General features: G+C 40.4%; 1 protein-coding gene across 1 annotated transcript in view; it reads left to right on the top strand.

Annotated features, from left to right (window-relative positions):
- TRIM36 (tripartite motif containing 36) overlaps positions 1 to 26315 on the top strand; it is a 32147-nt gene extending 5832 nt beyond the window's left edge. The window contains exons 3-10 of the mRNA XM_043603588.1: positions 5356 to 5681; positions 10014 to 10160; positions 12285 to 12380; positions 15916 to 16169; positions 16379 to 16503; positions 20655 to 20945; positions 23806 to 24103; positions 25860 to 26315. Of these exons, the coding sequence (XP_043459523.1) occupies positions 5356 to 5681; positions 10014 to 10160; positions 12285 to 12380; positions 15916 to 16169; positions 16379 to 16503; positions 20655 to 20945; positions 23806 to 24103; positions 25860 to 26211 (1889 nt within the window). The 3' untranslated portion in view covers positions 26212 to 26315. The remainder of the gene's footprint in view (positions 1 to 5355; positions 5682 to 10013; positions 10161 to 12284; positions 12381 to 15915; positions 16170 to 16378; positions 16504 to 20654; positions 20946 to 23805; positions 24104 to 25859) is intronic.
- The last annotated feature ends 356 nt before the right edge of the window (positions 26316 to 26671 follow it).

Below are 26671 nucleotides of genomic sequence, written 5' to 3'. Positions count from 1 at the left end.
TAAATTAATAGAAGTTACTGTATCACACTTATAATGCTACCCTCCATTTATGGGGCCTTTGGCTCTAATTTCTCTTCAGAGAGATTGAAAGAGAAATTTATAGGAAAGTAATGCACCCCCCCCCCTTCCCTTCTGGCAGATATTTAAAAAGGTTTTCATCATTTGGACATACTCGGGGAGGAAATCCTATTCTGAGCAATTGGTGTGGGAGGAGCAGATTTCTAAAAATTGGTTTTGTTCTTGGTTTGCCAAAGGGATTAATTAGACCAGTACTGTCCTGTATAGTAGCCATAAGCCACATGTGGCTGTTGAGCACTTGAAATGTGCCAGCTGGAACTGAGATTGCTGGAAGTATAAAATATACTCTGAATGTCACACACTTAGAATGAAAAAAGGTATAAAGTGTCTCTAATGATTTTTATCTCTGTTTGCATTTTGATGGGATAGTATTTTGGATATATTGGGTGAAATAAATAGCATGTATGATTAAAATTAATTTCACTTGTTTCTTTTTAATCTGGCCACTAGAACATTTAAAATGGCATATGTGGCTGATGCTTTTGGGCTCACATATCCCTTTTGGATATTGTTGCATTGGAGATTGGACAGATTTTTAAAAGGGTGCCCTGAAAGGAGAGTAAGGTTTGTGTGTATAACACAGTAACACATCCAGTGATGTAAAAATAGCCATTTTACTCTACATTTTGGGTCACACGGATGCAAGGCTTTTCCTGCATTTTGTATTTCCTTTTGTCAGGAGGATAAAATCCACTTTAACAATGTTTATATGCAGTGTTGATAATACATCGGTTAAAAAAAAAATCAAACAAAAGATGCTTGATATTGCTGTGTATTTTCAACAGTTACCAGAAATATGATTGCTTAAAAATGCAAATCTATAAGATAAAGTGTAGGCCTCTTAAGTGTTGCACCAACAATGATTTAATTCTGGGCTCCAGGATCAGCCTGATGAATGTTTTTACAATGATGGTTTCATAAATACCACGTGTGCCAAGGAGAAACACATTTTCTTAGTGTTAATTCAAGAATTGTGTTATGTGCAGGACACAGTTGCTGCTTTATCTTTTGTTAACAAGTTGTGAATCTTCTCTTTGAAATTAAATCCTAAATCCAGCTTTCTGTTCATTGTTCACAGCATCACAACGGAGATCTTTGGGGTGGAGAGGTAGAAAATGCTTTTATTGCTTGTGTGGCCGCAGGCAGTATAGTGTTAGATTTAAATTGAGTAACCGTGTATACGTAAAGTTGTTAAACATCAGTGGTCAAGTGTTCAAAATTCTGTAGAACGTGAACACATTTGGGCTGAGTGACTTAAAGGTCAACAGGACTAAATTTCCACGCGAGGTCTGGTGTTTTTAAAGGGAGCACTGATGATTAGCGCTTCCGTTTTGTCAATCCGCTTGACAAGATACTTTTGAAGAAAATGACATACTCTTGCAGATCACCTTAAAAATCATTTACGTGTAGTTTGGTTAGTGGAACAAAGCTTGTATTCACGGCCATGTTGCTACTGTGAAGATCTTAAATCAGCCAGTGCCTTTTGTATTTAAAAATTTGCTTAAAGGTATTGGTAATTTTTTTTGGACTTAATTATATAGGCTTAGCTTGTTTTATGCCTGTGGTGCCTTTCCTTTATTAATGTTTCAAAGTATTTGAGTTTTAACATTGAGGTCTTACCCACTTGTGGGTAAATAACATAACCTGCTTTTTTAAGCTTTCCAAAGTATCTGACTCCGAATGAAAGACAGGCCAACCTACCTTATTAAAAAACACGTGTTTTTATTCCAGTTGACCTTTAAAGTAAAATTGGCTACTTTTCTTATAGAATGCTGGTGATACCATATATCTTATTGGAGAAAATAAACATCTGGAATGTTATCCCTTTTCTGTCTTCCTTACCTTCCTGTCTGCATGCCTCCATTTACAGACCTTCTCGTTACTTCTAAAAGCCACATGTAATCCTTTCTCTTACAGGCTTTAGTGAGTCCCCGAGAATTTTAAGCATTTTGAGATTTAGTAAATAGGAGGAAAGGTAGGAGCAGTTTGTTTAAAAAAAGTTCACTGCTTACTTCCTGTTTTTTACCCAGGCAGCCATTGAGAAAAAGATTTCTGCAGGTCGAAAGTGTCCAGAATACTCAAAGGGTAATGGTAACGCCTGGCCGTCAGATTGGTTACAATGTGCTACAAGAAACATTAAGGTGGCAGTACCATCCGTCAGCCCATTTTCAAGCATAGAAGTCCAGCGGGATAGTGGGAGGTGGTCCACTACCTGGCTAGCAGGTAACAGTGGGGAAGTTGTCTGTAGCCAGAATATGGGACAGGATGCAGCTCGCAGAGGTTTTGAACCTGTCATGAAATCGACTCGGTTTTGAAATACTTCATTTTCTCTTTGATGTTTAAATGAGAAATCATAGTGACCAAAAGCTGATTTTGGGGGAAGATTTGCTCTAAATCAATTTGAAGACGTTTTTTTGGAGTCTTCATTTTAAAACTGTGTCATGATTCATACTCATTTAATATGTTTTTGAAATAAAGGTATACGGGGAAAAGAATGGATTCTGCAAAGTGACAATGTTCACATAATCCTGAACGATTGGCCCCATAAATACAGTTCGACATATATAATTGCATTGCTTGGCCTGCATTGCTTTCTTACCTTTCAAAGCCATCATTACTTTTTCTTTTTCATTAAGTCATGCTATTGAGGAGTATTATCCAATGGAACATTCTAAGTTCAAGGGAATGTTTGTTTGACCCAGCTCTGTACAGTATGGGAGCCAGCAGTCACATGTGGCTCTTGAGAATTTGAAATGTGGCTAGTGCAGCCAAGGAACTGAATTTTTTTTTTAGTATTTTTTTGAGAGAGAGAGAGGGAGGGAGGGAGTGGGAGAGGGGCAGAGAGAGAGGGAGACACAGAATCCAAAGCAGGCTCCAGGCTCTTAGCTGTCAGCACAGAGCCTGATAGGGGCTCGAACTGCAAGATCATGACCTGAGCTGAAGGCAGACACTTAACCGACTGAGCCACCCAGGTGCCCTAGAAACTGAATCTTTGATTTAAATTTAAATAGTGATATTTGGCTAAATTATTACTATGGTAGACAGCACAGTTCTAGAGAGGAAAAAGTTGACTCTGTTACATTTTATTCTTAGTTCCCCTGTCTTGATTTTTTTTTTCCACTAGATTTACTTCCCAGAATATCTTTAGATGTGTTCTGTTTCTTTGTTGCCCTGAACATATGTTCTGTTGTTTGTTTTTGAAAACAGTGGTAGAAGTCCATGACAGATGAAATAAAAGATAAATGTCTTCGCATTTGCCAAAAAATATGAGCATTTTTTAAAGATCTGTTAGGAAAACAGCTAAGATTTATTGATTTAATATTTTGCCTGATTTATGAAAATTAGTGTGATGCTTGATACCTTATTTTTGTTAAAAGTTAAAAGAGGTTTACAGAAAAGGGACACAACATCTTTTTTGAAATTTCTGAACTTGAAGACCACAATCTGGGTGTCACCAGTATACAGGTTAAAGCATGACTTTGTTGTCGTGATTTAATTTGGTTTGATCCTGTCACTTAAACTGATAGCAACCTTCAATTCATAAAACCAGTGATAAATAACCCATTTTTGTTAAACATTGTCTGTTGGGATTCTCCATTTTAATTTCTGTCACCTGGTTCACATGTGGAAGCATGCAGTTAAATGTGACTTTCCATTACTTTCAACTTGACCACTGCACTAGATCACTTCCAAAATTATGTGGCTTGTTTTGTTTCACTGACTGAGATTTTTCATTGGCATGTGTCTTAAAAGTGGCTTTGCTGCTTATTTCGTTCTGTGCCTGCTGTGTTGTGAAATATCTCGCTTGGACTGTGTTGCATGTTTTGAGAATTATTAGAATATACTTTAAATAGACTTTTCAAACTGTTATGGGGAAACTTTTTTTTTTTTTTTTTGGTATGTGGTTTTTTTGTATGTTTAGAAATGTAAAGGTTAAAATATCCTTAAAAGAAGATAATACAAGTATTCTGCATGTTTGTTAAGTAAGTAGTTTTGGGGACCCAGTGCACTCTTAGCATGTTGTAAAGTCACTTCCAGTGGAGAATAAATATGCCAAGACATTATTAATGTAGCTGTAGAAAGACCTTTTCTAAATGGGATCTACTGAGTTGCACCATTCATTTTCCATACTGGATACACGGCAGAGTGAAGGAAGGCTGTAGGTTAAGGAGTTTGTGTTTATATTTAGGTGATTTTGTGGGCAATCAAGACTACATACTTTAAGGGTAGATTTATAAATGAGAGCGGGGAATTAATGGCATGCATACACCTGTGTTAAAGAGACAACCCCTGGATTCTCGTGAACCTGTGGGTAAGGACGGTCGTGTCTTGGTTTCTTGATTTGTTAAAATCCAGATAATATTGAACCAAAGCATGCTATTTAAGGTCATTCAGTGTATTATGTATAGATTGGAAAGTTATTTGTAATACTTTTTGGGTAGCTTTTGGCTTAACGAGTTAAGTAATTTTAATGATTCTTTTTTTCAGGTCATAAGAAGATTCTAAATGGTTGGTCTCTCTTAAAGTCACTAGATTCTAGGTCTATGGATGGGCTTTTCACTCTTTTATAGATTGCACTCCATTAACTAATGATTTTGCCTACCCAGATAAAACAATACTACCGTGGGAAACTCTCTTTTGCAGTGGTTCTTAACCATTTTGTGGTTATGTATGTCTGAGAATCTGATCATAGCTATGGATTGTTGAACCAGAAAATAAGCATAGGTATATTGATGCAAAATCTTGCGTACAATTTCGAAGAGTTTGCCAAACAATTTGGATCCTTCTGGAGCCTATCCATGGAGCACTGGTTAGGGACTCTTGTTCATTTATGTCTGAACTCATTTCCTAGTCATCAGCCAAGGCTGTCTTCATTTAAATGAAAACGAAATTACTTTGGAGGTGACATATAAAAGTCATTATGTATAATTATATGATTTCGAAAAAATCCTGACCCCGTGTAGTATTGTATTACATGTTTTTTCCTTATATCTGTTTGATTTGATGTGGTTTTGTGTGGGGTTTACTATAGAGGGTTTTCCTTTCTGCTTTGATTTAATACCTATTTAACAATTTGGGCTTGTCTTTTGCATACCAAGGAAAAACAAGCGTGAAGCATTTTCAGAATACAGACCAATTCAAGCGGAGCCACTTTGAGTATTAGTTTGGGAGTGGGTATATATTTGTAGATTTCTCTTTCCAAAATCTCTCTTCTTTTGTCTTCATTCTGTTGGTTTTCCTACTGCCGTAACTAAACAAGGACTTCCAATTACACAGGCTGGAAGCGCAGCTCCCTGACCCCTAGGACCACCACTTTTCCTTGCCCTGGCTGTGAGCATGATGTGGATCTTGGAGAACGAGGAATCAATGGTCTGTTTCGCAATTTCACTTTGGAGACCATTGTCGAGAGGTACCGGCAGGCAGCCAGGGCAGCCACGGCCATCATGTGTGACCTCTGCAAACCCCCACCGCAGGAGTCCACAAAAAGTTGCATGGACTGTAGCGCGAGCTATTGCAATGAGTGCTTCAAAATTTACCACCCGTGGGGTACCGTGAAAGCTCAGCATGAGTACGTGGGCCCAACCACGAATTTCAGGCCCAAGGTAAGAGAAGTTCTGATTTAGTTAGAATATCAGTATTACAAAAGGAATTATTACAAGACTAGAACTTGACAGGAAGGGACACCTGGGTGGCTCAGTCAATTCAGTGTCCAACTCTTGATGTCATGATCTCATGGTTCTTGAGTTTGAGCCCCGTGTCAGGCTCTGCAATGACAGTGCAGAGCCTGCTTGGGATTTTCTCTCTCTCTCCGCCCCTACCCTGCTTTCTCTCTGTCAAAATAAATAAACATTAAAAAAAAAAAAAAGAACTTGACAGCAAGAATGGAAATAACTTGAAAAGCCTGTATGGGGGGTGGTGGGTGCAGGGCACCTGGCTGGCTCAGTCAGTGGAGCGTGTGACTCCTGATCTCGGGATCTAGAGTTCAAGCGACGCGTTGGGCATAGAGCTTATTTAAAAATAAATCCGTAGGTAAAATGGATGGTACATGCACATAGAAATGTGTATGTTAAAATGAGAACATAAAAAAAAAAAGCCTGTACCAGAAACCAAGGCCTGGTGTTTGGAGTTAATTTAGTCTGTTGTTAAACATCCCCGCAGCCTAAAGGCAATATTCTGGTTCACCGGGTTACAACAGTGTAATGCAGCACAATGCACGAAGGTGAAGGTTCTTAACGAAAGCTCTGCAAATAGGGGAAAGGTTGAGTTCTCTCCAAGATTGAAATGATTATCAAGTTAAAAAGCTTTTGTGCTTTAATGTGTTAGGGTCACAGTTGTGTAAAAGATTTTGATTGGGAAACATTTTTTTTTTGACATTTTTAGTTAGCTACAGTTGTGCTCTAAGTAAGAGTAAGTACAGCCTAATATTTTGAAGCTTGTGGTATAATGTTAATGTAATATCTGAAGTGGAAGTCATATTTCTTAACCTTTCTGGGTAATTTCTATGGTCATGCTCAAAAGAACTTTATGCATTGTTGTTTGCCCTGCTTTGTGACTGACAAGAAGAATGTTTGGATAGCTTCACTAATACTGCTTTCTGATTTATGCAGATTTAGAAAAACTAGTTGATTCTTTTGGTTAAAGTTCTTATTCATTACAACTTAGTAACTTGTGTATGAAAAATTTATTTGCATTCTTGAGCCCAAAACTTTTCTCTTTAATTTGTAATAAAAAAATGGAAAAAAAAATCCCCAAAGTTATCTTGAAACTATGAGCTGAGTATTTGTTGTATCATTTTTTTTTAAATGTTTATTTATTTTTGAGAGAGAGTGTATGTGCACGAGCAGGAAACAGAGGATCCCAAGCAGGCTCTGCTGACAGCAGAAAGCCTGATGCAGGGCTCGAACCCACGAACCAGGAGATCATGACCTGAGCTGAAGTCAGACTAGCTTAACTGACTGAGCCAGCCGGGTGCCCCCATCATTTGTTTTGTTTTGTTTTGTTTTAGAGACAGAAAGGTGGGGGCGCAGAGAGAGAGGGAGGGAGGGAGGGAGGGAATGGGGGAGGGGCAGAGAGAGAGGAAGGTGGGGGTGCACAGAATCCAAAGCAGGCTCCAGGCTCTAAGCTGTCAGCACAATGCCAGACGCAGGGCTCGAGCTCATGAACCATGAGATCATGACCTAGCCAAAGTCCGATGCTTAACTGACCAAACCACCTAGGTGCTCCCATCATTTTTTTTTTTTTTTTAAAGTAAGTTCTACACCTAGTGTGGGGCTTGAACTCAGGACTCCCAAGATCCTAAGTCATGTGCTCTACTGACTGAGCTAGCCGGGCGCCCCGTCTTACATCCTATTAAGTGCAGGGCTGGTAGATTAAAACAACAGTCTGTGCTTGTATGCTTTTTAAACTTCTGTGCTTGTTTTTCAAACTATGTCATTGTGGCAATAGATTTATCAAATGATTTTTAACCCCCTGTTATGTTCTTTATCTCATTTTAAGTGCTCCAGGTTGTATACTTTTAGAAAAATTCATGCCTTCAGGGATGCCTGGCGACTCAATTGGTGGAGCACACGACTCTGGATCTTGGGGTCATGAGTTCAAGCCCTACAGTGGGCATGGAGCCTACTTAAAAAATTATATATGTACACATATACACATATGCATGCCATAAGCTTTGTGTTTTAATTAAACACAGATTAATTAAGTTGATTAATACTGTTCCATTATGAAAGAACCTGATTATTAAATGAATTCTATTAGGTTTGGGTTTTTATGACTTACAAACTCATGAAATCTTGAGTAACATTTTCAGAGTATTGCAAACTTAATTCTGTTTACAAATATAATGAAAGGTTGGTAAGAAAGAAGCTGGAGATATAGGGGTAAGTTATATTGAGGAAGAACTATTTCCCTTCAAGCCATTAGTGTTCCTCAATATAGCGAAATTTTACAAATTTTACAAAAATTTTACGAAGGTAAAGTATTTGCCAGTAACTTTGAGTTCTTGTCATCATTCCTTGCAGAAAGCCAAATTTTATAACTTATCTTAAAGGTGATGGCTTTTGGGGGGCCTGGCTGGCTCAGACAGTAGAGCGTGCGACTCTTGATCTTGGGGTTGTAGGTTCGAGCCCTACATTGGGATTACTTAAGAAACATATTTAGGGGCGCCTGGGTGGCTCAGTCGGTTAAGCATCCGACTTCAGCTCAGGTCATGATCTCACGGTTCGTGGGTTCAAGCCCTGTGTCGGGCTCTGTGCTGACAGCTCAGAGCCTGGAGCCTGCTTCGGATTCTGTGTCTCCCTCTCTCTCTGACCCTCCCCCGTTCATGCTTGGTCTCTCTCTGTCCCAAAAATAAATAAACGTTAAAAAAAAAAATATTTAAAAGATACAAATAATAAATGTAATGGCTCTGAAAAGTAATATAACGCTGTATGCTAACTATGCTGGAACTAAGATCATGATTAAATAAATACATGTAATGGCTTTGAGAATGTAGGCAGTCGGACCTACATTTGAATTTGAAATTTTTTCCTCTATTTTTCTCCTGGACCTGCACATTAGTATTAAGACTTTTCATATCGGATGTTACTTTTTGTCTCAGTGTTACCAAACCAGTTGTAGTGGCACAAAATCTGAACTGTCAGAGCCCCCGATAACTGTTTAATTTCATTGACACACTAGTCTAAAGGAATCTCCGCTTTCTTGCAATGAACCCAGTTATCTCATGTACAGTTTCAGACATACCTGTGATGATAGTTTTCAGAATAAAAAAGAAGGTAGAAACTTACATCTTAAAAAAACAAAACAAACAATTCTAAGTTTGGTAATTGTGTGCATGATTAATATGTAAAAGCAATATCTGGAGGCTCGTATCATAAAGTGTTCTAAGACTCCTCAGTAACAGATTTCTTTTTCTTTCTTTCTTTTTTTTTTTTTTTTTTTCCAAAATTTTTTTTCAACGTTTTTATTTATTTTTGGGACAGAGAGAGACAGAGCATGAACGGGGGAGGGGCAGAGAGAGAGGGAGACACAGAATCGGAAACAGGCTCCAGGCTCCGAGCCATCAGCCCAGAGCCCGACGCGGGGCTCGAACTCCCGGACCGCGAGATCGTGACCTGGCTGAAGTCGGACGCTTAACCAACTGCGCCACCCAGGCGCCCCATCTTTCTTTCTTTTTTTAATTAATTAATTAAATGTTTATTTTTGAGAGAGAGAGACAGAGTATGAGTGGGGGCGGGGCAGAGAGAGAGGGAGACACAGAATCTGAAACAGGCTCCAGGCTCTGAGCTGTCAGCACAGAGCCTGACGGGGGGCTTAAACTCACAAACTGTGAGATCATGACCTGAGCTGAAGTTGGACACCCAACTGACTGAGCCACCCAAGTGCCCCGTCCCTTTTTTTTTTTTTTTAATTTTTATTTTTAAGTAATCTCTACACCCAACGTGGGGCTTGAACCCACAACCCTGAGATCAGGAGTCACCTGCTCCACCGACTGAGTCAGCCAGGTGCAGATTGCTTATGAGGATGGTGAAGCCATGGGTTCCCATCAGCCATTTGCTATTGGGCCTTACAAAAATATGGGTCATGGTCCTTAAGAATTGCCTACTCAGTGTGGCCAGAGGGCCTTTCTGGCCTGGTTAAGCATGCAAGTCTGATAGGAATGAAATTTTCATCTTCTTGCCACCAAGTTTAAGGGCGATAACATCTATGTATTTAACTGACCATTTGAACTCTCAAACTGAAAAATAGTAATTGTAATACAGAAAATTTTCATACGATATACCAAATGCTTTTACGCTTCTTCTTTTCACACTTTTATGTATTTCAGTGGCTTTATTTGGTGATTTTATAAAGCACGTCTTTGTACCTTACGGACTTTGTGAGTATCCGGCAAACTCTGCTGACCCTTAATTGCACTTTGGTTCTTCATTCCGTAGATTTTAATGTGCCCAGAACATGAAACTGAGAGAATTAACATGTACTGTGAGTTGTGTCGGAGACCGGTTTGTCACCTCTGTAAGCTGGGCGGCAATCATTCCAATCACCGAGTAACCACTATGAGCAGTGCCTACAAGACCTTAAAGGTAGGATTTGTGTGGTTTTGGAACTCGATTCTGGGTCTTTATAACTTTGTTTTACTTTGTGCCTTTAGCTTTGTCTTCATAAGATCCTAGCTTCCTTTGTGGTCTTGTTTGACTGAAATGAGTTAACAATGTAAAGAGTCACTCAGTGTTCTACTAATATTAGGTTGTTAGTGTTTTTAACCAGGTAGTTCTTTGTGGTACTGATGGGGAGAGGCAGAGAGAGAGAGAGAGAGAGAGACAGAGAGACAGAGAGAGAATCAGAGAGAGAGAGAGAGAATCCCAAGCAGGCTCTGCACTTGTCAGTGCAGAGCCCGATGTGGGACTCGAACTCACAAACCTTGAGATTAGGACCCGAGCCAAAACCGAGAGTCAGACGCTTAAGCCACTGGGTCGCCCAGGCACCTCACAAGCTCAGTTGTGGCTGATTTTTCTTTTCAGTGTGATTTATATGGTATTGTAAATTTTACCTTGTTGAGCACTGTATCTGTATCCTACAGATGATCTTGAGTTTTCTTCTAGTGTGTGAGTAAGTTACTTCGACACACTTTGCTCCTTCTTTGACTTGCTTTTAAGCTTCGGTTGCCAGGTCAGAGCAGCAGTTAGCTCTGGGACTAGTTTTACCAGACCGTTGAAGCAAAACCTTACGTGGTTTACTCTTCTGGATGCCCCATGAATGTTGAGGGTTTTTTAATTTGTTTTTTGCTTGTTTAGTTTGGCTGATGAGGCACAGGGCTCTCCCAGCCTCGAGTTAGCTCCTGGAATTGTTCCTTGTTGAGCTCCTCAGGTCAGCAGCAGTGACTGAGAAATCCTCAGATCCTCTCGTTAGGGCGACAGCTCAGGATATTCTTATGCATATTTAGACTCTGAGTACACTTGTCTCTCATAACTTTGAACCCCATGGTGCTTCAAGGCTTTTTTGTTTGTGTTTTAATATACTTCAGTCATATTACGTGTTATTTTTTCTGGGCTAAATGAGGGATCTCACCAACACCTATTATATTATCTCTACAATAAGCATGCTAATTTCAGAATCACTCCTTTATAAAGAAGTTCTTTAATGAGCTCTGGTAGCTTAATGAGATCTATTTAAAAAAAAATTTTTTTTACTGTTTATTTCTGAGAGAGAGAGAGAGACCTAGAGTGTGAGAGGGGGAGGGGCAGAGAGAGAGGGAGACACAGAATCTGAAGCAGGCTCCAGGCTCCAAGCTGTCAGCACAGAGCCTGACACAGGCTCGAACCCATGAACCGTGAGATCATGACCTGAGCCGAAGTTGGACACTTACTGACTGAGCCACCCAGGTGCCCCTAATGAGCTCTATTCTTACACATCTATATTTTCATTTTCACGTATGTGTAATTATATAATGAATAGCTCACCTGGGCTAGGCTGTGAAGTTTATTTTAGAAGGGTCTTTGTTGCTGTTTGGGTTGTGTGTGTGTGTGTGTGTGTGTGTGTGTGTGTGTGTATGTGAGAGAGAGAGAGAGAGAGAACGACAGAGCGAGGGAATGAATTATAAAATCTGATGGAGGACACACTCCCATTTGCTATTCTTCCATTTACTCAGAAGCCTGAGGAGGAAGACCTTTGGGAGCGATGAGGAGACAACAAAAATGTATTATATATATATATTCCAGGTTTTTGAATACCAGTCTGAGCATCACTGCCTTGTTCTCTTATCCAGCCTGTTTCTAATGTCTCCTATGTCCTTGGACCTCAGTGTTCAAAGCCAGTAACTGTTTACTCCGAGTTAATAATGACAGTCTCCAGGGTCGCCTGGGTGGCTCAGTCCATCAGGCATCTGACTTTGGCTCAGGTCATGATCTCACAGTTCATGAGTTCAAACCCCGTGTCAGGCTCTGTGCTGACAGCTCAGAGCCTGGAGCCTGCCTCAGATTCTGTGTCTCCCTGTCTTCCTGCCCCTCACTCACCCCCTCTCTCTCTCTCTCGAGAATAGATAAACATTAAAAAATATATATATAATGACAGTTTCCAGTTCTCATCATAGGCTAAAGAAGAAGATGGGTATTGTGTGAAAAAAAAAATAAATAAAAGCAGGAAAAACCTGCGAGGCCTTTGTTAAACTCCTGCTTCTGTTTATTTGTGTTTCTGATATGCTCTAACAGGAAAAGCTTTCAAAGGATATTGATTACCTTATTGGCAAGGAGAGCCAGGTGAAGAGTCAAATTTCTGAACTCAACTTGTTAATGAAAGAAACCGAGGTAAGTGCTAACCTGGTTTGCATGTTTTTATTTATCCATCTAGAGAATGTGTTCCTTCACAAAACCCTGAGGGTAGTGGACGTGCTGGGCTTACAGGATCGTGTTGGATTTCACCCCTGCTTTTCTGGGACTAGGAAAACATGTGTGAGAACTAAGTTACAATGTGTGATCAGCTCCTGATAGGGGCAGTGATTAAATTATATTGAAGCACAGGGCAGAGGATGACTCCCCCTTCACATGGCGGTTACGGTGTCAGAAGTAGTCACGTGAGGTAAACGATCGCTTTGCCAATTATCGGCATTTTACAAAATGAACAGAATGCATCTGAAATACATACTGTGTGTGCTTGGGACCAGGTTGATTTAAAATGCCGGCTATCCCTAAGTATATATACCTGACATACTTTCACCAAAACATACGTATCAGAATGTTCCATCTCTGTGTTGTTTGGAACAGCCACAAAGTGGAAACTACCCACACATCCGTCAACAGTGGAAGTTAAGCAGAGGTAGAGTGAGTATCTACAACTATATGCAACAGTGTAGCTGAATCTTGCAATAGTATTGAAAGGAAGATGCCAGAGACAAAGGGGTACAAACTAACCCATTCCTTTTGTAAAAAGTACCAACAAAAGGGAAGCTGGATCCTCTGGTTAGAATTCAGGATAGGCGTTATTGAAGGGTGGGGAGGGGAAGGATGGGTGCCTGGAAAGGTTATAGGGATGGTGTCTGGGATCCGGTAGCATTCCTCCATTTAATCCGGATGCGGGTTACATGGACGTGTTTACAAAGGTTCATCGATCTCCACGCTTACGTAGACCATTTTCTGCTTGTATATTACACTTCAGTAAAACAAGTGAAGAGAATTGGTAGCATTTAAAAAATAAAGATAGGACTGGGTTCTTTTAAAATTCCAAATGTTCACCAATCTTGATGTGTGTTTCTTTTCCTCTATTTAAAATAAACTGAAGGGCCATTACTTCTGATCACTGTAGAAGCTGTGATTCAATATAACAATATCCTAGCTAGTGTGAGACTGTTACTTCTTGAGATTTTATTTACCAAAATGGGCTCGAAAATTGAGAAATTATGCAAATGAGCAGCATTATCACCATCACTGCCTTTGTTTCTATTTTTTTTTCCCCTGATATTCACTGATTGCATTCCCCACACTAAGTAAGTTGTTTTTCCATGTACTTGAAAAGTGTGATTTTGTGTCTCCTATTTTTGTCTGATTGAAAAACTCTCTGTGTTTCATATAATCCCCCAATCCTTGGTAAATTATCACCTACCTGGTAGGTTGCTTCAGGGATTGTATCTTTGGTCATTTTTGGTTTGTTTTATTACTGGTCCTCAGTCATGCTGCCCTTACTTCTTGTTACTTTTTGATGTTTATTTATTTTGAGAGAGAGAGAGAGCGAGCACATGTGGGAAGGAAGAGCAGAGAGATAGAGGGAGAGAGAGAATCCCAAGCAGGCTCTGTGTTGTCAGTGCAGAGCCTGACGTGGGGCCTCATCCCATGAACTGTGAGATTATGATCTGAGTTGAAACCAAGAGTCAGACGCTTACCTGACTGAGCCACCCAGGGGCTCCTAGCCTTATTTCTGAAATAAGGGAGACCCAGGACCCGTTGCTGAGTTTGTGATTCAGTAGGCTGAAAATGGAGGAACTCTCACGTCACCTGTTCATGCAGACGCTCATTCCTTGGGCTCCTGGAGAAATTACCTAGCTTCTTATACCTTTGACCTAAGCTGCATTGGTCAGCTCGTCAGTTAAGAATCTTCCCAATTTGTCTGCATTCTTGACTTTTGCTCAGTGAGGACTGTGACACAGTCTTTTTTTCTATAATTACACTTAGCTGGAAAAAAAAAATCCCCCTTTTTACCTATGCGTAATGATCTTTTGAGTTTAATGTTGTGATCTCTCATTGAACTACTACCAAAATGTCACCACCCTCTGTCCCCCTTCCTTCCTTCCCTCCTGCCTATCATTTAAAAATTTTTATAAATTTTTTTTTTTTTTTACAGTTTATTTTTGACAGAGTGAGAGAGAGACAGAGCATGATTTGGGGAGGGGCAGAGAGAGGGAGACACAGAATCTGAAGCAGGCTCCACACTGAGCTGTCGACACAGAGCCTGACGCGGGGCTTGAACTCATGGACCGTGAGATCGTGACCTGACTGATCATGACCAAAGTCAGACGCTCAACCGACTGAGCCACCCAGGCGCCCTATCCTTAAAAATTTTTTTTTGCCTGTTGGGTTTAGGAAACAGAGAAAGGAATCTGGAAAAAAATTTCCTTTCATTAGAAATGTTGGCCAGAAGACACTGGGAAATGCACGGTGTAGTTCTTCCACATGTCAGCTTTTAAGAATGTGATTGAAGCATTTTTTCTGATGGCTGCTGCTTATGGGTCTATAATGATGGCTGCACACGTGGGCTCTGCTGGTTTTGTTTTCAGAATCTAGTTGGTCTCTGATGTTACAGACATTCAAAATGTTCAGTCAGTACTGCAGATAGGATCATTTTATAGCCAAGTAGAGGAAGAGCTGCATGTACAGGGAATATAATCTCTGTGTGTACAGACTATGTACCATTGTGGTGGGCATTTTATGTAAATAATCTTTTCCCATCTTCAAAAAAAAAACCCAAATTATTTCTCTTATCCCCAGTTTTCAGAAGAGAAAAACTCAGGGGTTCAGAGGTTAAATAATTTGCATAAAGTCATGTAAAATTTAATTTTAATTAAAGTACATTAATTTGAAGAGAAGAGTTACATTCTGATACCTTAGTAAAGGATGTCATATTCCTGAGTTTTAACTGTTTTAACATCTCGTAAAAAATTGGAATAGGATAGAAGGGGTCAAAAGTTGCCTGAATTAGAAATGAATTAAAAGCTCTGGGATTATATTCCTCTTCCCCCCATGCTCTGTCTCTCTCTCTCAAAAATAAATAGACATTAAAAATTAAAAAAAGAAAGGGGTGCCTGGGTGGCTCAGTTGGTTAAGCATCCGACTTTGGTTCAGTTCATGATCTTGTGGTTTGTGTGGGTTCAAGCCCCGCGTTGGGCTCTGTGCTGACAGCTCAGAGCCTGGAGCCTGCTTTGGATTCTGTGTCTCCCTCTCTCTTTGCCCCTCCCCCACTCATGCTCTGTCTCTCTCTCTCTCTCTCTCTCAAAAATAAATCAACGTTAAAAAAATTAAAAAAAAAAAAAAAGCTCCAGGATTATATTATCTTGTGTCTTTAGTTAAATCAGTTAATTTCTTCCTCAAGTTCCTTTGTATATAAGTTGAAGGTTGTTTCCCTATTTAATTATTTATTGCTGAGCTTTGGAGATTAAAGCTTAAGGAAAACACAGTATTATAAAATTACAAAGTACGTCTAAATAAAAATTGGCCATTGTTCCTTGCTAAGTGTATTCAGTGCCAAATTACTGTTCTGAAAATGTCAGAGTCATTCAAAATTGAATTTTGGTTATTTTGAGAAAAGACATTTGGATTTAGCAGATGAAGTAACGTGTTGCTTGTTTTATAATAGTGTAATGGAGAGAGAGCTAAAGAAGAAGCAATCACACATTTTGAAAAGCTCTATGAGATTCTAGAAGAGAGGAAATCATCTGTTTTGAAAGCAATTGACGCTTCTAAGAAACTGCGATTAGACAAATTTCAGACCCAAGTGGAGGAGTATCAGGGGCTTCTAGAGAACAACGGGCTTGTGGGATATGCCCAAGAAGTGCTTAAGGAGACAGACCAGTCTTGTTTTGTACAGACGGCGAAACAACTCCACCTCAGGTGTGTTGCTTTGAATTTAGATCTCCTTGGCGGTATCTTTCAACTTGAGCTCCGAGTGGCTCCTGGTGCTGTGTTCTGTGCAAGGCACGGCCACACTCCTCACCTGAAAGTTGACGGAAGTATTTTTTTTTTTTTAATCACATGGCAGATATGTAGTCTGATTGGCCTTTTAAAAAATCGTTTTTATATAAAATAATCTCTGTCTGCAGAATACAGAAGGCTACGGAATCTTTGAAGAGCTTTAGACCTGCGGCTCAGACTTCTTTTGAAGACTATGTTGTTAATACATCTAAACAAACAGAACTTCTTGGGGAATTGTCCTTCTTCTCTAGTGGTAAGTTTTACTGATGACAGAGCCTTACTCTTGTAGTCGGAATTCAGAAGGTATGGGAACAACAAATGCTTCGGTTTGCCATTATGAAAACTAGGTTTTTATGCACAAAAAGTATATTCTGTTAGTTTGTGTCTTTTATTTTTTATTTTATTTATTTATTTTTAAAGATTTTTTTTTTTAAAGTTTATCCATTTTTGAGAGAGAGAGCATGAGCAGGAAAGGGGCAGAGAGAGAGGGGGACAGAGGATCTGAAACAGGCTCCACCCTGACAGCAGCGAGCCTCGTGTGGGGCTCAAACCCACCAACCGTGAGATCATGACCTGAGCTGAAGTCGGATGCTCAACCGACTGAGTCACCCAGGTGCTCTGGTTCATGTGTTTTTTAAACATTGTAGAAATAGGGGCACCTGGGTGGCTCAGTTGGTTAAGCATCCAACTTTGACTCAGGTCATGATCTCACCGTTCCTGAGTTCAAGCCCCACATTGGGCTCTGTGCAAACAGTTCAGAGCTTAGAGCCTGCTTGGAATTCTGTGTCTCCCTCTCTCTCTCTGCTTCTCCCCTGCTCAGGTGTTCTTTCTCTCTCTCTCTCTCTCTCACTCAAAAATGAAGAAACATTAAAAAAAATTAAACATTGTATAAATGGCATTACATTGTATATGTATCCTTTTTGTAAATTGCTTTTTTAAACACGTGAAGTTTAAGATATTATCACACAAAGTTCTGGTTTAAAGCTATATTTTAGGGCTGCCTCGATGGCTCAGTCGGTTAAGCATCTGACTCTTGATATGGGTTCAGGTCATGATCTCATGATTCGTGAGTTCAAGCCCCATGTCGGGCTCTGTACTGGTAGTATAGAAGCTGCTTGACATTCTCTATCTCCCTCTCTCTCTCTCTGCCTCTCCCCTGCTCACTCTCTGTGTCTCAAAATAAATGAACTCCCCTGCTCATTCTGTCTCTCAAAATAAATAAACATTTAAAAAAGCTATTTTAACTGCTTATAGTATTTCATTTTATAAGTCATTTCCCTACTGAGAGACAATTTGTTTTTGTTTTTTCTCTGTTGTAAACAGTGCCGTATTGAACATCTTCATCAGTGTTCTTTGTGCACATGTGTGTGAGTTTCTGTAGGGCAGAAACCTAGAAATGATGTCTCCAGGCTACAACTGACTCTAAGATGTTTTCATCTTTACTTTGCTATGTTAGTTTGTTAGGACTGCTGAGACAATATACCATAGACTGGATGCCTTAAACAACAGAAATGTGTTTTCTTACAATTCTGGAGGCTAAAAGTCTAAGATCAAGGTGTTGACAGAGTTGGTTTCTTCTTCTTCTTTTTTAAATTTTTAATGTCAATTTTTGAGACAGAGAGACAGAGCATGAACAGGGCAGGGGCAGAAAGAGAGGGAGACACAGAATCTGAAGCAGGCTCCAGGCTCCGAGCTGTCAGCACAGAGCCCAACGCGGGGCTCGAACCCACAAACTGTGAGATCATGACCTGAGCCAAATTTGGATGCTCAACTGACTGAGCCCCCCCAGGCGCCTCTGCATGCACCTGTTTTGCTTTAAAAAAAAAAAAAAGGGTGTGTGTGGGGGGGTGGAGTATACTCATCATGTTATTTTATAACTAGCTTTTTTTTTTCTCCCCCAAATGTATTTTGAATGACTTTCCAGATCTCATCATGGCTGTAGAACATAACAGTTGCATAAATGTACTCTATAAAGACATGCTTATACACTGCTTATATATACCTGGGGAGAAGGACAAGAGGGAGACTTTTATTTTCAATTCATATACTTCTCTGACGAATGTGTGGTATGTGTGTGTGACTTGTATAGCTTACCCCTGGGCAGTTAAGCTTGTGGGAGTTCCTTCTATGGAAAGGATTATGCATATGCACAGAGATTTAGCTGAGATACTTTTGTGTTGTGTTTTTCATGAAAAACTAGAAACCTGTTTCTGAGTTTCTGAAAACAGTTAAATGTTGACATGACCATGCAGTGGAATTGCCAGTGGGAGACAAATACTGGCAGGATCTATAAAAAATTGTTGTAGTGCTTATCTTGGAGTTGCTTGAAGTGTGTTTTGTGTAGTTTCTGATGTTCTTACAGAAAATATTATGTATTGGGTCACCTGGGTGGCTCAATCGGTTAAGCGTCTTACTTCGGCTCAGTCTGATCTTACCATTCGTGAGTTCCAGCCCCGCATCGGGCTCTGTACTGACGGCTCAGAGCCCGGAGCCTGCTTTGGATTCTGTGTCTCCCTCTCTCTCTGCCCCCCTTCCGCTCACACTCTGTGTCTCTGTCTCTCAAAAATAGATAAACATTAAAAAAATTCTTTTTAATTAAAAAAAAAAAGAAAATATTATGTATCATGTTTATACCAAGAAAAATTCATTTAAATTGCCTTGTAACTCTGTGGAGGAAAATATGAAAGAAAATTGTGTGATGTTTCATTGAATTTTGTTATAGTCACCAAACTTAGATTTTAAAATTTATTTATTTTGGGCGCCTAGGTGGCTCAGTCAGTTAAGCATTTGACTTTGGCTCAGGTCATGATCTCACAGTTTGTGGGTTTGAGTCTCGCATCAGGCTTCATGCTGACAGCTCAGAGCCTGGAGCCTGCTTCTGTGTCTCCCTCTCTCTCTGCTCCTCCCCAGCTTGCACTCTGTCCCTCTGTCTCTCAAAAATAAACATTAAAAAAAATTTTTTTTAATAAAATTTATTTATTTTTATTTTGTTTTAGTTTAGAGAGAGAGAGAGAGCGTGAGTTGGGGAGAGGCAAAGGTGGGGGGTGGAGGGAGAGAGAGAGAGAGAGACACACACACACACACACACACACACACACACACACACACTCTTAATCAGGCTGCATGCTTAAGATCGTGGGGCTTGATCCCACGGCCCTGGGATCATGACCTGAGCCAAAATCAAGAGTTGGACATTCAACCAACTGAGCTACCCAGGCACCCCTGATTTTAAAATATAATTACAGGAGGGCACATTAAATATTTTGAGCCCCAGCATTACTATTTAGTAGGTGGAAATTGAAAGGCATATTGTTAAAAAACTTTATGGTGTTTCAGAATTAATATAATGCTTAAAGCTAAAGTCTTTTTTTGGTCTGTCTTATTTTTTTGTTCTTCTCCCTTTTAGTTACACACCTAAATATACCTTTGAAAGTCTTCATTGCTTACTCTTTCTCATTAAAAAAATTTTTTTTAATGTTTATTTGTTTTTGAGAGAGACAGAGACAGAATGTGAGTGGGCTAGGGGCAGAGAGAGAGGGAGACACAGAAGCAGGCTCCAGGCTCTGAGCTGTCAGCACAGAGCCAGACGCAGGGCTCGAACTCATGAACCGTGAGATCATGACCTGAGCCAAAGTCGGACGCTCAACTGACTGAGCCACCTAGGCGCCCCTCTTTCTCATTTTAAATTTTGTGGTGAGAGCACTTACCTTGAGATCTGTTCTAACAAATTGTAAGTGTGGAAATACAGTGTTGTTGACTCGGTACAGTGTTGTACTGAGATCTTTAGAGCTTATACGTCTTGCTTAACTGATACTTGAGGTAACTGATACTTTCTGCCTCTTGATTAATAACTGCCCATTTGTCCCTTCCCCGCCCCTGGAGCCAGAATCTCAGTCTTTGATTTTATGAATTCAGCTCTTCTAGATTCCTCACATAAGTGGAATCATGCGTCAGTATTTGCCTTTCTGTGTCTGGTTTATTTCAGTTTGCATGTCCACAGGGTCCACCCATGTTGTTGTACATTACAGGAGTTATTCTTTCTCTTATACGTAGTGTTACAAATTTAGAAAACTCTTAGTACAGAAATGATTTAAGGGGCACCTGGGTGGCTCATTTGGTTAAGCTTCTGACTTCGGCTCAGGTCATGATCTCATGGTTCTTGGGTTCGGGCCCCATGTCGGGCTCTGTGCTGATGGCTCAGAGCTTGGAGCCTGCTTCGGATTCTGTGGGTGTGTGTGTCTCTCTCTGCTCCTCCCCCACACATGCTCTGTCTCTTTCTCAAAACTGAATAAACATTAAAAAAAAAAATGATGTAAGTATTTTCAATACGTGATTTTTATCGAGGAACATACAGGTTCTGAAATAACAGTATTTTAACTCTGTTTGGTTTCTTCTTTCTTACAGGTGTAGATGTGCCAGAGATCAATGAGGAGCAGAGCAAGGTATATAACAATGCTCTGATCAACTGGCACCATCCAGAAAAGGACAAAGCTGACAGCTATGTCCTTGAATATCGGAAGGTTAACAGAGATGAAGAGATGCTGTCTTGGAACGAGATAGAAGTGTGTGGCACGAGTAAAGTCGTTTCCGATCTGGAAAGCAATTGTAACTATGCTTTCAGAGTAAGAGCCTACAAGGGCTCGATCTGTAGTCCTTGCAGCAGGGAGCTGATTCTTCACACCCCTCCAGCTCCAGGTATTGGGAAGACAGGGAATAAAAAAACCACAGAGTTGGAAGAGACCTTGATAAAAAATAAACTAGGGGCGCCTGGGTGGCTCAGTTGGTTAAGCATCCAGCTCTTGATTTCGGCTCAGGTCATAACCTCACGGTTCAGGAGTTCGAGCCCCAAGTCGGGCTCTGTGCTGACCATGCGGAGCCTGCTTGGGATTCTCTCTTGCCCTCTCTCTCTCTCTCTGCCCCTCCTCTGCTCTTTTACATACTCTCTCTCTCAAAATAGACTTTAAAAAATAATAAATAAATTAGGCACTGTTTTTATATAGCTCTACATTGAAACCAGTTTTCATTGGTTTAACAAAAAGTTTTCTAGAAAACCCATTCCATCCCCAGCTAGGTCTTGGAAGTAGACGAATACTTGAATTTCACCATGTAGGCTGGGAACAGGATTAGAATGTGGACTGACATCAGATGGAGAAAAACATGAAGACATTTGAGTGAGGGCTATTAATTTGAAATGAAAAATAGCATAAATATGCTACCGTACAATTTTTACATGGTATAATTCTGTATTTTTGATAGGTTTATAGAAATCTCTATAACATAGATCTTGGGAGATTAAAAAAAATTATTGGCATAATGTGAAATATTTTGATTAACCTCATTCTGACGTGTCTGGATGTTCTCTCGAACTTGGTGATTCCTGCCCCCCTCAATATTAAAAGCTCATCTTGCCCAGCCACCCCCCACCTCCCAAGTCTGAAACCACTGGTGCTACCTACAGAGTGCCCATAGATTTTTGTAGAAAGAATCATCTGCAGGTGAGCGGTTTCCCTGCAGGGTCTCCACAGACCAGGGACGCTGAGAACCAGTGCTGGGTTCATTCTGGTTATAGCGGGCACACATTGTGTCCTGTTGCTCACTGCCTTTGAGGTTCCTGCAGTTGGTTTTTAGACCCCACAGCCCCTGCCTGTTTTTAATGGCTTGTGTGCCCATATTTTGTACAGTCTGTCCTTCCTTCCCTTTTTGTCCAAAGTGTACTAGCCACTACTTGTTTTTCATGCACATTGTGGCTAATTAAAAAAAAAAAGTAGAATACAAATAAAGTAGGGTTGGCAAAAATTGGTTATCTTGAATTTGAATAAAATCCGATAGTTTTAGGGTGGATTTGCAAGTATGAAATAAATATTTGTACATTTTAGGCAGTTTCCCCTTTCTTTTCTTGTCTGACTGAAAGTGGAATTAAAAAGAAACCTGGAAGTAGCTGCTGGGTTTTCAGTGACTTGGTGGAGGGGGAAGGAAGAAAGGACACATTCAAAGCTCTTACTTTCTTTTCTTTTTTTTTTTTTTAAGATTTTATTTTTAAGTAATCTCTATACCCAGTGGGGGCTCGAACTCACAACCTCGAGATAAAGAGTTGTGTGCTCCACCAACTGAGTCAGCCACGCATCCCCAGAGTTGGCTTCTCTCTGGGAATAAGGTGACCAGGGTGACCGTTACAATTTTTATTTTGCAAACGGGGAGACTTTTGAGATTGACGGGAAGATACCAGGCCAGGACGATAGGCATTCCGAGAGAGGATGGTCCGCCTACATATGGAGAATGGCTTTAGCTTACTAGTACACAATTTTCTTCTTTATCATGGTATATAGTATAGTAAAAAATTACTGTCTTAACCACGTTTAAGTGTGCACATCAGTGGACAGTGGCATTAAGTACGTTCCTATTTTTGTGCCACCACTACCACTCATATTTCTACAACATTTTCATTTTTTCCAGACTGAAACTCTGTGCCCATTAAACACAAATCCCCCCTCCCCACAGAGCCTGGGAGCCTTGATTCTATGTTCTTCCTCTATGAATTGCCTGTACCTCATATAAGTGGATGGATATAATCCTGTGCCTGGCTTATTTGGGGTTTCATCCTCGATGTAGCATGTACCAGAATCTCCTTGCTTATTTAGGGTGAATAATATGCCACTGTATGGATAGACCACGTTTTCTTTATCTGTACATCTGTTGATGATCATTTGGGTCATTTCCACTTTTGAGCCAATGTTCTGCTTAACGGATCTGAGTTGATAGAGACTTAAGAGAGTGGTATTCTGTCCATTCTGTAGTCAGGAAATCAAAGGTTAAGTTAAACTCCATTTAAATGCCTCAGCTGGAGGGTGCCTGGGTGGCTTAGTTGGTTAAGGGTCGGGTCATGATCTCATGGTTTGGTTCCTGAGTTTGTGAGTTTGGGAGTCAAGCCAAACCCCACATTGGGCTCTCTACTGTCAACACAGAGTCCGCTTCAGATCCTCTGTCCTCCTCTCTCTCTGCCCCTCCACCCCACTCAAAACCAAACAAAAATGCCTCACCAGGGATTAAAACTCTGGTCTCTCTAAACCCAAAACGTGTGCCTTTTTTTTTTTTTTTAAACTACTGTACAGTTTTTCATGTCTGCCCTGTGGATTGATAAGGAAAAGCCCCTACTGAAATTGCTAATATTTAGAATAAATATTTAGAAAACTGTACAGGTAATTATAAAAAAGTACATCTCCTTATATTAAAGGGAAAAGGGACAGATCCAGTAGTATAAAATAGAAGAGATCTGCTGTGTCTCTTCCCAGGAACCACGTTTGTTAAGTTTTCTCGTACGCTTGAAATAATTTTTCTGCCGTTTGACATTCCTAGAGATTTTCAGGCATAGAGACTCTACTGGAACTGATTTCCCAATTGGGGATTCGGTTTGTAATACTTTGTCTAGGGTCATGTGACACATTCCTCTTCATGTCTGTTTTCACTAATTTCTAGTTCAAAAACAGATCCTAGTTAACCATCAGTTATAGAAGTGCTCACCGATAATGATGAGACTAATCTTAAGCTCTCTTTACAGTTTTTAGTTTCCTCTTTGATGAAAAATGTGGCTATAACAATGAACGCCTCTTGCTGAACTTGAAGAGAGACCGTGTTGAGAGTAGAGCTGGGTTTAATCTTCTGCTTGCTGCGGAGCGTATCCAAGTGGGTTATTACACCAGTTTAGACTACATCATTGGAGACGTTGGAATTACCAAGGGGAAGCACTTCTGGGCCTTCCGCGTGGAACCGTATTCATACCTGGTAAAAGTGGGAGTCGCTTCCAGTGATAAACTACAAGAATGGCTCCGTTCTCCCCGGGATGCAGTTAGTCCAAGGTAGGCTCTTTTTATTGATCTAGAACTTGGTGATTCTGTTAAAGGTACACATCGTTGTTTGGCCAGGTAAGACTGGAAATTGATGTGGGTTTGCTTATTACATCTGGAATACATTCCTTAGATTCAGGTGTTCTGGCCGTGCAGATGTGGCTGGCTCCAGAAAGGAGTCAGGAGGTCTTGGGATACAAATCTCAAGTATCTAAGCCTGTTTTGGGTACTTCTCGACTATCCTGTAGCTTTGCAAGTAAAAAAAATTTTTAGGGGCACCTGGGTGGCTCAGTTGGTTAAGCATCCAACTTTGGCTCAGGTTATAATCTCATGGCTTATGGGTTCGAGCCCCAACTCAGGCTCTGTGCTGACAGCTCAGCCTGGAGCCTGCTTCAGATTCTATGATTCCCTCTCTCTCTGCCCCTCCCCTGCTCACACTCTGTTTCTCTTTCAAAAATAAACATGAAAAAAAGTTTTTTTTTAATTTAAAAATTTCTTAAACCTTTTTTCTCCTAGAGAGAGAGCAGTGCGGGGGTGGGGGGAGGCAGAGGGGAGATGAAGCACAGAGAGAGAGAGAAAGAGAGAGAATCCCAAGCAGGCTGCACAGTGTCAGCACAGAGCCTGATGCGGGGCTCAGTCTCATGACTGTGAGATCATGACCGATCCGAAATCAAGAGTCGAAAGTTCAACTGACTGAGCCACCCAAGCTCCCCACAGTTTTAAATTTTGAACATCTTTCATATCCATTTCCTTAATTCTGTGATAAAAATTACTCACACGTATAGTGAAATGCTTCCAACTGCCATACCTCATAATTGGTATGAAACTGTTCTTTTGTAATGGGACATAATTTCTTTAAACTCCCCTGGAGGTACTTTACAAAATTGGGTCACGGTAAACAGGTTTCCACATCAAAGAATTCCAGTTTGTAAAGAGATTATTTAATGGGGATTGTGTGGTTTTGTTGTTTTACGTGGTATTATGTATACTAGCCCACACAAATAATTTATGACCTCTTGTGTGAACAGAACCCCAAATTGGTAATCTGAGTGACAGGAAAAGTTTTTTGCACAAGGGTGAGAAATTAACAAAACAGTGACTGTGGTAATCGGGAAATGGTTAATTAAACATGGTACCATGACCACTCGATAGAATATTGATATTAATAATGTTTAAAAGGCTTGTGACATCAGAAATATCAGTGAGACCTGATTAAAAGCGTCAATATAGTATGATCACAAATACATAAAAAGTGAAGTATGCATCGGAAAATGAAGGAAGGACGTTTGTATCAAAAATCTCTATAAGCTGCTGTTTTATGCTAGCTCCTCACTGTCAGCACAGAGCCTGACACGGGGCTCAGTCCCATGAACCATGACATCATGACCTGAGCTGAAATCAAGAGTCAGAGGCTTAACCCACTGAGCCACAACTTCATTTTAAAGCAACATATGTCGGGGCATTTGGGTGGCTCAGTCGGTTAAGCGTCCGACACTTGGTTTTGGCTCAGGTCATGATCTCTTGGTTCATGAGTTCGAGCCCTGTGTCAGGCTCCATGCTACGCTGAGCACAGAGCCTGCTTGGGATTCTCTCTCTCCCTCTCTCTCTGCCCCTCTGCTGCTTGTGCTTTCTCTCTCTCTTAAAATATGTAAGCTTAAAAAAATAAATAAAGCAACATATATTATCTTGTGAAAATGTTTTGAGGATAGTTGACGGCCTGTGGATGGCGCCACAGCTAAGACTGCTTTGTTCATGTATTGTGTTCTAGATACGAGCAAGACAGCGGCCATGACAGCGGAAGTGAAGATGCCTGCTTTGATTCACAGCCCTTCACGTTAGTCACCATAGGCATGAAGAAGTTTTTCATACCCAAGTCAGCCACTTCCTCCAATGAACCTGAGAATAGAGTTCTTCCGATGCCAACAAGTATAGGGATTTTCCTTGACTATGACAAAGGCAGAGTGGCTTTCTATGACATGGATCACATGAAATGCCTTTACGAGCGCCAGGTGGACTGTTCGCACACGATGTACCCAGCATTTGCATTAATGGGCAGTGGAGGAATTCAGCTTGAGGAACCCATCACAGCAAAATATCTAGAATACCAAGAGGACATGTAGTTGAAGCACGTGATGTGACTTAGGGTGAAAAAGGGGAGCAAAACGACGGCTCTGTGTTAACCTTCGTAACTAATTACACATCATCTAAGTAGTCTGTGGCCACACTTGTATTTTGTGTGTGTTTCTTCTTAAATCGGAAAAACCTAAACAGTCTTGCCTCTTTCCTGTCTTCATCCTGCCTTTCACAAACTGCGGGAGTAAAGACGCTCTCTCCTGGTTGACCCTGAAATGGTTAAACACTGTAACTGGATTGTCTTTCTTTTCTTATGAACAGGAAATCTAATGTATTTATGTCAGTCAGTGTTGCTGATACTGATGTTTCTTTTTTGAGGGGGAAGGGATACAAAACTATTTATTATTATGTTTCTTTTGTGTTTGGTTTTTCATTTGGTATCATGTTTATGTCTTAAGAGAAGCTATTTTTTAGATGCCTTATGGATAGAAATTAGTACTTAGCATT

The sequence above is a fragment of the Prionailurus bengalensis genome, chromosome A1 (assembly GCF_016509475.1).
Source record: "Prionailurus bengalensis isolate Pbe53 chromosome A1, Fcat_Pben_1.1_paternal_pri, whole genome shotgun sequence".
NCBI lineage: Eukaryota > Metazoa > Chordata > Mammalia > Carnivora > Felidae > Prionailurus > Prionailurus bengalensis.
This window is presented reverse-complemented; position numbering and strand designations above follow the sequence as displayed.